Source organism: Oryzias latipes, chromosome 19, assembly GCF_053564925.1.
Source record: "Oryzias latipes strain Hd-rR chromosome 19, Olatipes_Hd-rR_3.1".
Classification (NCBI taxonomy): domain Eukaryota; kingdom Metazoa; phylum Chordata; class Actinopteri; order Beloniformes; family Adrianichthyidae; genus Oryzias; species Oryzias latipes.
In genome coordinates, this window is record NC_136255.1 from 28,791,449 (window position 1) to 28,804,923 (window position 13,475).

At 45.0% G+C, this 13,475-nt stretch overlaps 1 protein-coding gene across 16 annotated transcripts in view; it reads left to right on the forward strand.

Moving 5' to 3' along the window:
- Nucleotides 1-13,475, forward strand: part of cacna1g (calcium channel, voltage-dependent, T type, alpha 1G subunit) — a 207,199-nt gene that overhangs the window by 71,916 nt on the left and 121,808 nt on the right. For all 16 annotated transcript variants that reach the window (XM_078938047.1, XM_078938056.1, XM_078938048.1 and 13 more), the window contains exon 6: nt 7,528-7,687. In XM_078938047.1, coding sequence (XP_078794173.1) covers nt 7,528-7,687 — 160 coding nt within the window. The remainder of the gene's footprint in view (nt 1-7,527; nt 7,688-13,475) is intronic.

Sequence of the window (13,475 nt, forward strand, 5' to 3'; positions counted from 1 at the left end):
GGGGATAAAACCATGAAGCAGCATAAAGCAACAAGTTGCTGGATGTTTATCAATACATAAGGTTCAGATGTAATATAAATCTAGAAAGGGCGGGGCCTGTCCACACACACACTGAAATGTCATCAACACACCTGCTAGCTGTAAAAATGTCCACATGTCAACATGTACACAAAACCGATAGTGTTCACACACGCATACCTATGCCTTTAAACCAACTAGTGTGAAATATTTCATTCAATCACGCCAACTATTAGTGAAAAGGTGAGCTAACACCTGTGCTCAGGTGAGTGTTTATGTTCTTCTAAAATGGATGGTGGAACGTGAAAAGAAGGAGGGAGAGTGTCCAGCCCTCCCCACACCAAGACCCCCGCCGCAGCAGCAGCGGCAGCCAGAACCCCCCAACGCCCGCACGGCAGTGGATAGAGAACAACCGCTCCCCGGGTGACCACATCCGCCACCCAAGCCAGGGCCAGCAGGACAGCACAACCTTCCTTTTAGATCATTTTCCCAGCAATACATTTGATTGAGTGAGTCCAAGCTTAGAAGTAAACGGCTGTCTCTAGACAGGTGTCTTACCTGTAAATCAGCTGGTGGTAAAGATCCATTCTGAAGAAGAGTAATTCAAGTCCTTTTTATACCAGCAGACCTTCAATTCTCTCATTTCCAAGAGGGATGAAGGTCTGCTGTTTTTGAAAATCCTACTATTTTTGGCTTCTCTAAAGTTCTAGGAAAGGGCAGAAAAAGCTTAAATTAATTTTTAGATGCACAAAAAACCCAAAGACTTACTTTGCTTCTACACTTCTGTTCATGTCCTGGCAGTGACTGATGTTAAACTTATGGACACACAGGAGTCCTTCAGCAGCTGCTGACAGTGACAGAAATCCAGACTTGACCTCTTCATGTCTACAAAAAGGTGTTCTTTGCCTCCAGCGTCGGCCTGCAGGGGCCTCTGAGACGCCCTGTCATTGCCCGGATCCCGGTTGACATCACAGCACGGAGCAGCTGTCAGGAGCTAAAGAGGAAAGTCCTCCTCATTCTCCCCTGACTTTGTTTGTTTTGGCAGAACACAAGCCTGTAGAAAAAAAAGATTTTATTCAAGTTTCATTCATAGTAGAACAAACCTTTAAAAAACAACAACTACTACTAATATTATAGGTATCAAGAGTAACGTCTTTGGCTGTTGGTCTTAAATGTCCCATCAACCGTGTGACGTTTGGGAACAGAGCTTTGCAGAGAAATTTACTTGGAAATACTGAAAAGAGAATTGGTAAATGTGCCATCACCTTTAGACATGCCAAACTGTTGAGGCTCTAAAACAGGGGTCGGGAACCTTTTTGGCCAAGAGAGCCATAAACGCCACATATTTTTAAATGTAATTTTGAAAGAGCCATACATACAATAATGTAGCGTCCCTTTCCCACACTGAGGCACGGAGACTTAACCTCTTTTAAGGTTCTTTATTCTGGTTACTGTAGACCGCAACAAACGCCCAACAATTAATTCAGCAACTCCTGAATCTCGCCCGCCGAGACGAGAGAGAGCGCTTCTCCCAACTTTATATTCCCCTGCTCCCGCTCCAGTCCTCGCATTTCCCTTATTCGGCCCATAGCTGAACCCCATTGGTCCAAACTACCTAACAACAGGCTGAGCGACAGAACTAAGAGCCAATCAGATCTCTGCTGGATCGATGCGTTCCATGAACTCCAGAACTTTTAAACGCGGCCCAACAGCCAAGTTAAACTGAGTCCGCGACAATATTTTTAAAACTAAAAATACAAATGAATGTGTGCATTTGATGTAATTTCAACATTTTTAAAGTACAATAAGTCTGTGGATTCTTTTTAATAACATTGTTATGCTGTTGCTGATAAATGATGAGTATTTCTCGTGGTAGTTTTGCTGATGGTCTAGTCTGGTTGATACTTGGTGAGTTTCTGCTTCATGCAGGCGTTGAGACTTTAAACGTGATCATAGGTTGGTCTGAATGTTCTGTAGATGTGAGAAAGACTGCTCACATGCAGACGGGGAGCCAAACACACACTCACACGCCGCAGTGAGTGACGGGCAGCGGGTTTACGTTTTTACCATCCCTGCGAGATTCACCTGCTGCCCCCCTCCCCCCCCCCGGCTTTCTTCCTCACACATCCCGTCCCCGCAACTGCGCGCTCTTCCTCAAAGACGGGAGCGTGCAGTTTTAGGCACGGCAATTCACAGGTTTCCGGGTGGAACAAACTCTGTGAAATAATAGATAATAGTAACTGATAGCGCTGGCGCAGATTTCTCTCTCTAAGCACCGCTACTACTGCGCGCCTCTGGCATCGCGACCGAGAAGGACTGGTCTAATGAAAAAAAAAGTATAATTAAAGATTTGTCTGCGAGCCACATGTGACCATCAAAAGAGCCATATATGGCTCGCGAGCCATAGGTTCCCGACCCCTGCTCTAAAATAAACCACATTATTTTAGTGGCAGATTTCTGTCGTTTGTCATGGTTTGAGGAGAATTCTTGCTCTGGATCGTCATTTCTGCTGGCAGCTCAATTACACATCATGTAATGCACTTATGGGGCTAAAAGTCACCTTTAAAGCACACTCACATCTCTCTATCACTTCAGACTGTCTTAAAATATTCCCCCTTAATGTATAACCTTGTTACCTTTTGCAGAGCGCTTTGACCATGAGTAAACAAAGAGGAGACACAGGTGCACACAGGTGCACACAGATGACAGCGCTGATGGAAGTAGTAGAGTGGGGCCTGAAAAGCAAAGGAAGCAGACTTAATCTGCCTGCTAACAGATGGCTCCTAAATCACATGCAACTATCTGCTTGCCAGTAATACTGGAATAGAATGGACACCTCCCGGCAAAGTTGGAAAGGCCATGCGGCCAGAGGAGGAGATGTTTGTTATTAATTATTATCAGATGTCAATCATTTGGAAAAGTTGTGTTAAAGAATTCCTGCCAATGTCAGAGAATGAGGTTTTTACAGGGACATGGATGCTGATTATTTGAAAGAAAATCTTTGGAACAGACACACATTGAGTCCAGGAGATGTTCAAATTAACCGTTGTGCTATCCTATGACCCCCCCCCCCCCCCCCCCTTCCATTGAGGTGTTCTCCCTACCATGACAAAGGTGGATAAAGGTGGAAAGATTTCATGGAATCCATGGACACCAGTGAAGATCACAAATCATTGAAGAAAAAAGGTTCAGAGCTCTGTCTAGTGGGTCTAGATGACCCACCTCCCAACGTTAAAGTGCCTAGGATAGAACAAGGGTTACACTCCAAACCAGATGGACCCTTCAGAACGTGTTCTGCAGAACGGTACCATTCTGGAGTCCAGGAAGAGTGCCATGCTTAGCGTAACAGTATTTGACTCAGCAGTTTGGTCCATCAAGGAACTTATTTGACAGGATGATAGAAGTTGAAGTAAAACTCTCTGAAAGTGATTCTTCCTAAAGGGTTTTTCTTTTCACACTGAAAATGTTTTAAAACAACAGTAAAAAAAAAAAAAGAAGGCAACAAAAAGAAGCAACAAATGACATTCAGCAGGACACAAATGGAAATGAATAGAGATTAGTTTAAATCATGCAGCAACCAATCAATACAATATAACATGCATCTATAACACAGGGATAGAACAGTATGGACAACTTGATCTGCTATTGAAGGAGCTGAGCCAAAAACCAAAGTTCTCCATTCATTGTTCAGTCCACATCCCCGTCCTCATGACATCTGGGTCTTTACCACTGAAAGGAGGAAGGTACAAGGGGCTGATGGACGAGCTGGAGGTGTTCTCTGCATGTTCCAGCCAGAAAAGGCTCCAGGAGAGACCCGAAATGTGTTAGCGAGACTGTTTCTTCAATGATCAGGAAGGAGTTTGAGAGATGGACTGGAGTTGGTTTCTATGGAGACGGAGGTCTGGGCATCTTTGATTAGTCTGCATCTGTCAAAGCCCAGCCTCAGATAAATAAAAAAACAATGAATGTGGATAGTATAAAATATTAACACAGTCATTAAAAATGTATGGTGTTGCGGACGCTCTGGGTGTCATCCGCTTCGGCTGCGGGGTCTGGGGTGGGGTGGGGGGCTTGTCGGCCCTGTCCTGTGGGGGGGCGTTCTGGGGGGGAGGGGGGGCCCATTATTGGTACGGGTCGGGGGGGCTAACGGGTCGGGGTCTCCGCTGAGGCAATCAGTGGTTGCCTCGGCCGGTTGGCCTCCTCAGTCCCGTCAAGGCCTGACCAGAGCTCCTCTAGGGCCGGCGTCTGGGGGTGGGGGCCTGGGCTTGCTCCGGGGGGGGCGACGCTTTCTGGCTCCTCTCTCTCTGTGTGGGGCGGGTGGTGCCGGGCCTGGGGTGTCGGCGCCTCCGGGGGTGGGGCCCCTGGGCTGGGTGGCCCTGGCCCCTTTGCTGGGGGGGGGGGCTGGGGGACAGCTGTTTGACCACCGGGGGACAGTCTACCAGCTGTCCCCAACTTACCCCCTTCCTCATATAACCTCATATTAGGGTGAGGGGGTGGAGGGTCTAGCCTGCGATGCGCCTTGGGGGGGGGGCTACTTGGCAGTGGCCCCCCTCCTATGGTTGCCGTATGGAGTGGGCCCCCCCTCTTTCGGTTTTATTTGCACCTTAGACATGTAGGGTCCTTGGTAGGGGGGTTGCTTGGACATCACTGCAAGCAAGCAGCAGATGTCCTCCTGGCACCCTACCCGCCAATTTTAACCGCACCTTAGACATTTAGGGCCCCTTGGTGGGGAGGGTGAGGGGACATCACTGTGAGAAATCAGGAGATGTCCCCTTAGTGCCCTACTCGCCAATTTTAACTGCACCCCCCTTAGTACACACACCCCTCCCCCTTCAATATATACATTCCAACATAAACACACACACATGCACACACACACACCCTGTCAAACACACACACACGCACACACATTTTGCAAGGAAGGTGGGACCTGGGTCCATCTGTCCCCTACCCCTTCCCTGGTGGGGGGTGCGGGCCCCTTGGCGACGCCGGCCGTGTCCCCTGGGCCCGGCGGTGCTCTCTCCGCGCGGTGGGGGGGTTCATATTACACCTGAGCCGGGGGTGTTCGTGTCCCTGGGGGGTGGGTCCTGGTCCTTGCCCCTGAGCGCTGGGCCCCGCCAAACTTCCAACAGTGGCCGAGCCTGGTCGGGCCATATTTATAACACCCCTTGTGGGCCACCCTTTTTTCCCCGGGGTTCCCCCCTCCTGGGCGGGGGCGGCGGGCCCCTGCCTTGCTCCTCCCTGGACCAACCGTGGGCCGGGTGGGTGGCTGCCTGGAGTGCGGAGCGGGTCTCCCTTGGGGGGTCCTGGCCCGTACCTGGGGTTGGGTCGGGGGGATGCCCGGAACTCCTGGGTGGTGGTGGGGTGCTCGTCTGGGGCTGTGGGCGTCCTTCTCCGGTGGGGCCCTGCGTTGGGCTCTTCCGGCGCGGCGGGGGGGCTGCTTTCCTGGCTGGGCTGGGGCGGCGCTCTCTTTCCCTCCGTGCCTCCCTGCTCTCTGGCTCTGTTGGCCTCGCGGCGGTCCTGCTGGCCCTGGCCTGGGTGGCGGTCTTGGTAGCCCGGGGGGCGGTTGTTCCCTGCCTGTTCCCGTGTGGCGTTGGGGGAATTCCGGCTGCTGCTGCGGCGGGGGTCTGGGTGTGGGGGTGGCTGGGCGCTCCTCCTCCTTCTTTTCACATTCCACCATCCATTTTAGAAGAACATAAACACTCACCTGAGCACAGGTGTTAGCTCACCTTTGCACTAATAGTTTGCATGATTGAATGAATGAAAGATTTCACACTAGTTGGTTTAAAGGCATAAGTATGCGTGTGTGAACACTATCTGTTTTGTGTACATGTTGACATGTGGACATTTTTGCAGCTAGCAGGTGTGTTGATAACATTTGAGTGTGTGTGCGAACAGGCCCCGCCCTTTTTGTACTACATTTGAACCGTACCGTAATGATAAACAACCAGTAAACCTGTCTGCTCTATGCTGCTTCATGGTCTTACCCCCCCCCTCTCACTATTCCCCCCCTCCCCCCCCTCTAACGTCCCTCTCTCTTCTTCCCTTCTTTCCTTTTCCGTCCGGTCCAGCACCAAAGATTTTCAATCATGGTTGAAATGAATAAAGTTTGGCCTCAATTACAAAAGGGGTTTATTCAGTCATACCTTTGGTATTGTCTGAAGATTAATAACCCCTCTGGAAAAAAACAATGTATGGTGTTAAAATCACATCCAGTAACCACATAACGTACATTATATTATTCAGTAATAATATTGAGTAAAATATTAACATATCATCCAGTGATAATTAGATCACACATCAAAATTGTGTGTAATAAAAATGCTGCCAGTAGTAACAATAAAAGCCTGTTTTTTTAATTTATTTTCTATAAACAAATGCATTTCTGGCTTTGTGAAAGGACTTTAAAAGAACTCATAAAATGAGTTCTAACCCAACCTAAACGAAGAGTTTTGAAGTCAAAATGTTCTATTAGCTCACAGCAATGAAAGCTGTTCATTGATTGGTTGGTTCTAATGTTCACTTTAATATACATAAATGATGTGATTGTCTAAGTAATGGTGGATACAGAGTAAAAAAATAAATGTAATGAAAGCTGTGAGCTGTTTGTTGTTTTTTAATCAGTTTGTCTTTTTTTTTTAAATAAGTATATAAAAATACAGTCTATACATGATTTGACAAAAAGTGTTAACAAAACTTCTAGCTTTCTTTAAAGTGAAAAAATGTTCCACCTGATTTTTACACAAGTCACATGTTTGTTAGATGCCTTTATTTTCAGACTCTTTCTCGGGATTCCTGCTGCATTTTCCAATTCCACATCTTTTTCCTGAAGTGATGATGAGACTCTTCTGTTCTTCACGCTTCTCATCTCGGTGCGAGCTTGGACTAATGATGAATTGATTTACAGAGAACTACGACAAACTCCTGTCGCCATGGTTCTGTCCTTTTTCTCCTTTCTGAGTTTTACATTTCAAGATCCTCAGCCTGTCAATCACTGTTTTGTCCTTCACTGCTCTCTCTTCATCCATCTGTTCTTTTTCTTACAGTTTTTTGTTATCTGAAGGTTATTCTTGTTCTTGCAGGTGCTTCTCCTGCTGTTTATGTGACAAAACCCTCCTGCAATTACCGTCTAACAGATACATGCAGGTCAATCAGAATGGAGGTTTCAGGGAAACTTCTCACTTCCTAACAAGTCTGAAAGGAACATCAAAGATGCTTAATATCTGATAAATCTGTAGTGAAACCAGGAGACAATAATTCAGCTGAACATGGATTTTTTTGTTTAATTATCCAAAGTTTGATATGTCTTTGTATGAATGTATAACTGCTGACTGTATTGTTTTTGTGTATTATTTTTACTTGATTGCTTGAAATAAAACATTTCAAATAAAATCAAATATAAAAGATAAAAAATCTTGTGCAGTTAAGCTAACCCTAATCAAATGTTAGAATCCTGTTCTCCACTGCTGGCCTGGCCTCAGCCTGACTCGTCCTTGTCTCTCCTCTCAGGCATGCGCATCCTGGTGACGCTGCTGCTGGACACTCTGCCCATGCTGGGAAACGTCCTGCTGCTCTGTTTTTTTGTCTTTTTCATTTTCGGCATTGTTGGAGTTCAGCTATGGGCTGGCCTGCTAAGAAACCGCTGCTTCGTCAAAGACAACTTCTCCTTGTGAGTTCCCATTTATGCCTGTGTTGTTGTTGCTCTTCATTATAAGTGGAGGGTTAGCTAAACCGCTTTAGCCTTAATTCAATTGTCTTTTGATGAAGGTTCTTTTGTTATGCTTTCATTAAAATCTAGTTTTCAGATAAATGTCAAAGCCTACATTTACCTGGCTACAGGTACATTTTTCATCTTTTTCCAGTGTCTCATTTTGTGTACAGTTATTCTCTTTTGTGTTTGTATTTTCCTTTTGTGTAGGTTTTGTGTTCAGGTCCGTGTTAGCTGTTGTTGCTCTGGTCTCCTGCAATGGTTTTGTCCATGAACCAGTCAGTCACACTGAGGCCGGCTTTGTCTTTGCAGATGGGGTAGTGAATGTCACCTGGAAACAGGTCTTCAGGAGCTGACAGGGTTTAACCTGAAGATTACTGTCAAACTAAGTTGTGCTTGAAGGTCATTGAGGTTGGTGGCACCAACCCCTCCCTTCACTGATGAATGACAGAGAACAAATGTCCTGAAAGAGCCGGCATGGCCCCCTTTCTATTTCTGAAAGATGGGCACTAGTGACTTATTCATGTGGTTCCATCTCCAAAGGTTCATTATTCTCCTGAATCCATGGCTCCTCAGCTGTATTTCTACTTCATGCATTATGGGTTAGGCTGAGCAGAGGCTTTCTGTTACTATCGTTGGCTTTTGGAAAAACGGCACGTGTTGAATAAATAATTTTAAGTGTGAATTCAAAGATCGTTTTAATGCTAAAAGCAGTTTTCTCTGGTTGAACTCATGGAAGTGCATTATAACATCCGTCTGCCTTCCTTTATGACACTGATGAAGAAATTTAAGATTACTTGCAGAAGCTCTGGATCATATAACATGTAAGGGAAGTGATGAATGGATGCTGGGGCACCTGACCGATCATACCAATCTGTTAGCAGCTTTTAGAATTGGGGACAGGAATGAAGAAAGTAAAATTGGATCCTTCTTAACCTGAAAAGTACCCCAGTCTACTATGTGACTTTCAAAAACGTTTATAAGCTTAAAGTTTGACAGATTTGATCAAATCCCTCTGCAGGTGCGCTGAATCCAGTTTACTCAGCGTACTGATGAGGTTCAATCTGCACTGTTTATGAGGTCATTAGTAAAAGCTCAAACCACTTTTATTTATTGAACGCGATGTTTGGAAACTGGAAATCCTGCTACTTTGAAATAACAGTGTTAATAGTTTATATAGTTTAACACATTATTTTATGATGGAAATAGGTTGAATTTTAAGGATTCCGGTAAAGTAAAGAAGAAACCTCATGGGTGTCCACGGTCAGGTAAAGGAGCACTGACGAGCCAACTGGAATATGGAATCCCGCTTCCCCCAGTGGGACAACACATGAATCACACTGCACCAAACAGAGAAAGAGAACTAAATGATAAATAAATTATGAAGAATAGAGGAGAGAGGTAGACGAGAACAGAGAACAGAACCCCAGTGCACCATACTTTCCCCAGGTTCAAACTTCTGGCAGCCTAATAACAACTAATTGTTATTGTCATTAAGTTTAATTCAAAAATGTTAATGGTAAGTTGCATGCACTATGGTACTGTAGGAAATAATCTGTCGCTTTGAGATTACTTTCCTTGCGTGTTCAAAAAAGTCGAGAAGAAGAAACCACTGGATACTACCGGATTAAGTTTAACAAATTTATTTCCCTAACAATATTTCTAAAACAGAGTAAAACAAAATAAAACAGACGTCCGGATTCCCAAAGTTTCAGAGCTTGCACAGCGCCAAATTACCAGCGTCTTAACGTGTCAGCCTGTTGGGAACAAAGGAAAGTTCCTTGAGTGCAGACTTTTAAACAGGTGGTCAGAATCTCCTCCTCTGGAAGCAAGATGGCTGCTGTATCTCCGCCTCTGGCCGCTCTGATTGGCCGGCAGGGAGCCTGCCTACTTCCTTAGTCCATACTTGGAGTCAGCATCTGTTTCCCGCGTCTGCTGTCCAGGAGGTCTCCTCACAGACTGACATGGTCCCGCAACCAAATGGCTCCCCAGGTGGTCCCCCACAGGTGACTGGAACTTCCTAGCAGCCAGTAGATAATAAACCTTTGTTCCCCACACGTGAGCAGATGTCTGAAGCGGTTCCCAGGGATTTAATCAGTCTCAGAGATGATTGATTTATGATCCATGTCAGACCTACAGCCAACCCTAACCCTAACCCTTTCAGATGGTCTTAGAAGATCAAAGACTGTTTCTGCTGAAGGAAGATGAGTTTGGAGCTCCAGCCCTAAAACCTCTTTACATATGCAATGTTCAGGAAGCCCCTTTGAAATTCAAAGTACGGGAACCACACACAGTAAACCTGAAAAAGGAACCTTCAATGAAATAAAGATAAGATAAAAAGAGAAATAAAGACCACAAAAATATAAATTCCTTCAGTTTCCCTCTCTTGACCTCACAAAGTGAGGTCACACAAAAAATAAAAACACGTTATCACATCAGACAATCAAAACATTTCCGCCTGACCTAGCAGCTGTGGTCTCAAGCCCTCACATTCTATAACAGAACCAATGTGCATTTCAAAGGTTTGGATGATCCATTCATGAGTTTAGAAGCAAAAACTGTCGGAGCTAAACTTTAACCATCTATGTGATAAATTCATTGAGCAGTCGGACAGGAAAATTCTTGCTAAGGTCCGTGCCCCTTTCGGCGGCCATCCCTAAGGATACTCATGCTTCACTGGATCTTTGGCACATTGGCGTTTACAAAAGTTTACAAAGAAAAAGACATAAAGTAGTAAATAAAGAAAATGCACAAATACAAATTCAAATTATTCTAAAAAATAAAAGATAACAAAGACAATAAAATAGCACTTCCTGTAAGGAAAAGGAACACCTGGAATTAAGGGGGGGAATTGAGAAATGTTAAAGCAGAACAAAATCACACAGACGATGAAAAGGAAAAAGAAAATTGTCAAACATAACAGCAAGCAATTTTGTAAAATGCAACAAAGTCCAGAAAGGTCATTCCGGGCCTCGAACACTCGCGTCCTCCTTCTGCATGTCCCACAAGCTCTGGCAAGCTTGGACCTGGCCTCCTATGGACTTCTCAATAAGCCTGTTAGAGATCTGACACATGGTGATACAACAGAATGGCTGCAAAAGAACTTTGGGTGTCCACTGCTGTGGTACGGTTCTGCCAAGATGATTCTACTGTGGGTCTAAGTATTTGTTAGTATTAGGGTCAGGAACTTAAAAAATAAAAAACAATAAAACACAAGAGACAATGAGACAAGAATCAATTTACGCATGCGCAGGTAAGAGCGAATATGATGGAAAATGTCCACCACATTTCTCTTCTCAGAGTTCAGCAGTTGGTGCTGCGAGCAGGAGATCATCAACCTTCATCATCAAAACACAAACCTCTTATAGCATAATGTTCTGTCAGAGAGACTTTAAACAGTGATTAAAAATGCCAGACGGATTTTATGAACCCCTCTGTACTATAATACGAATAATTGTCTGCTATTTTTATGTAATGGAATGCAAAAGAAAACGTGTGCTAAGTCAATAGCAACGAACAACACACCTTGTGGGGTTAAAGTTGACAGCATGCAATATGGATCAGGGGCGGATAGGTTTTATAATAATGGTGATGTCGTCAACTTAAATTAACATTAGCTTAAATCATATGCCACGCGATCCATCTGCTTTTAAAACTGGTCTCAAAGAAGTACACCACAAAGACTACGATTATTCAATGACACCATAGTTCCACAGCCCAGACTGAGTTTCCTTCATCCCTTCATCTGCATCAGTCACCCAGCTGCACTGAGATCTAACAACCTGTGCTCCTGTAGTTACCTGAATCACCACCGGGGGGACGATGAAGCATGAACCAACATCAAATGAATCTGTGGTCCATGAAGCATCAGAGAGCGTGTTTAAACATCACCTCTGCATCTTCATGAGCCGTCTCCTCTCTGCTGCGATGACTGACAATGCAGAAATGCTCTAGAACTCAGGAGTCTGTCAGTTGTTGAAGGCAAAGTTAACCTGTACATTTTTATTGAGGGAGGAAAGTGAACATCTGAAAAAACACAATTTTGCCAGTATGTGTTAACTTCCCGCCCAGTCAGGGGTCTGAGTTGCCGAGCCTCATGACTAGGGGGAGTGCTAAGTGAGGTACAGCTGTGTACCTTTGCATTTGTGAGTTTTTGAATGCAAAATAACCTATTAAACCCACAGAACCACTATATGTTAGTGTAGTTTAAATGCCACGTATGGCCTTGTACCTAATGAAATGCTTCCTGATCATCCTATCTGTCATAATAGAGCGTGCAGTTCAGGTCATCGGAGGCGGAAAATGCTTCAAGGACAGGTTTCTTGGCTTCTATACCTGAAATTCATGTACACACCTGGCGTGTCAGGGGCCCCTGGATGTCTGCAGTGGGGGTTGGCTGTGGCTTGTGGCATGGCATCCAGTCTGAAAGAATGCTGGCTCCTGCTTTGACAAGAATGTCCCGTCCCAACAGATTCACAGGTGTGTGTGGTAAATGCACATATGAATATTCCATCATCTGGTCAAAAGTCAGTCGAATGGTCTTTTGCAGGTTATGTCCATTTGTCAGAGCAGGTGGAGGTAACTGGCAGTTTATGGAAGAACATGTCATACCAATGTCCATTAGACTCATCATGGAGTTACCTCTGAGCTTGAAAGGGACCATGACTCCTGCATCACCAAGTGGTATTGTCCGACTTTCCACCCCTGTGGTCCTCGCCACGGTGGAGGAGGGGCTTGGAGCAGTTGTGGGTACTGTTCATTCCGCCACACCCTCTGTGCATTTTGCTGTTGGGTAGCTCGTTGTGGGCAGTCGGGCCCATTTGTCCTGAGCGCCACAGATGCCATGTCCAGCTGCTGCTGGGTCCCCTGGGTGGCTCACGTCTGACAGGATATCCGCCTTTTTTCCTGTCCCGGCCTCCGATACCTGAACATTGCTGCAGGTCCTGAGGGTATTTAAACTCATCATGTTATTTGCTTTGTTTTTTGTTAAACACATTTATTATCCTGAGTGGATTTTGGCTGCAGTGTCAATAATTTTTCAGTTGATCAACTTCTCCCTCCGCCCTGTAATGTGCTCTGCAGTGATGAATCAGATGTATGTTAAAATCGACTCTTATCATCTGCCAGACGTTCCAATGCATTCTTCATGCGCAAAATCATGCCTTCAATTGACTAGGAGAGCTGATCTGAGGGTCAGTCAGTCAGTCCTGACTCGGCCCCCTCCTGTGAAGGTAGTGAGCTGCGGAGGATGGTAAACTTCTGCGCCTTTTGTCACTCACCCACGCAGCAGAGGGGGGTTTGAAGCAGAGGGGGGTTTTCTGCATAAAGATTTATGAGGTCTCAGGATAGGTCTGCTCTTCTGCTTGGAAAGAGATTTAGAAATTTATTAGTCATGTTCAGTCTTCACCTTCTCCAACGCCGTCAGTTGATCAGTAATAAAAACCAGCAAAGGGAAAAATCCCTAAAATTTTCTTTGTCCGAAATGACGGACGTGGAGCAAAATCTTTGGAAAATATATTTTCTTACATGCATTCTGGCCGCTAATCATTCACTCTTAATCAAGAAACAAAGACGAATTGTTTTGACTTACCATTAAGGACTTGCAGCCCTACAAAAAGAAATTTGGAGAAGTGCTAAAAGCAACAAAATTCCATAATTTAAGCTTTTCCTTATTTAACCAAAAACACAATTAACACTCTAAAATACAGACAATCAATACAAAGACAATAACTTTTAACCGTTTTTGCAA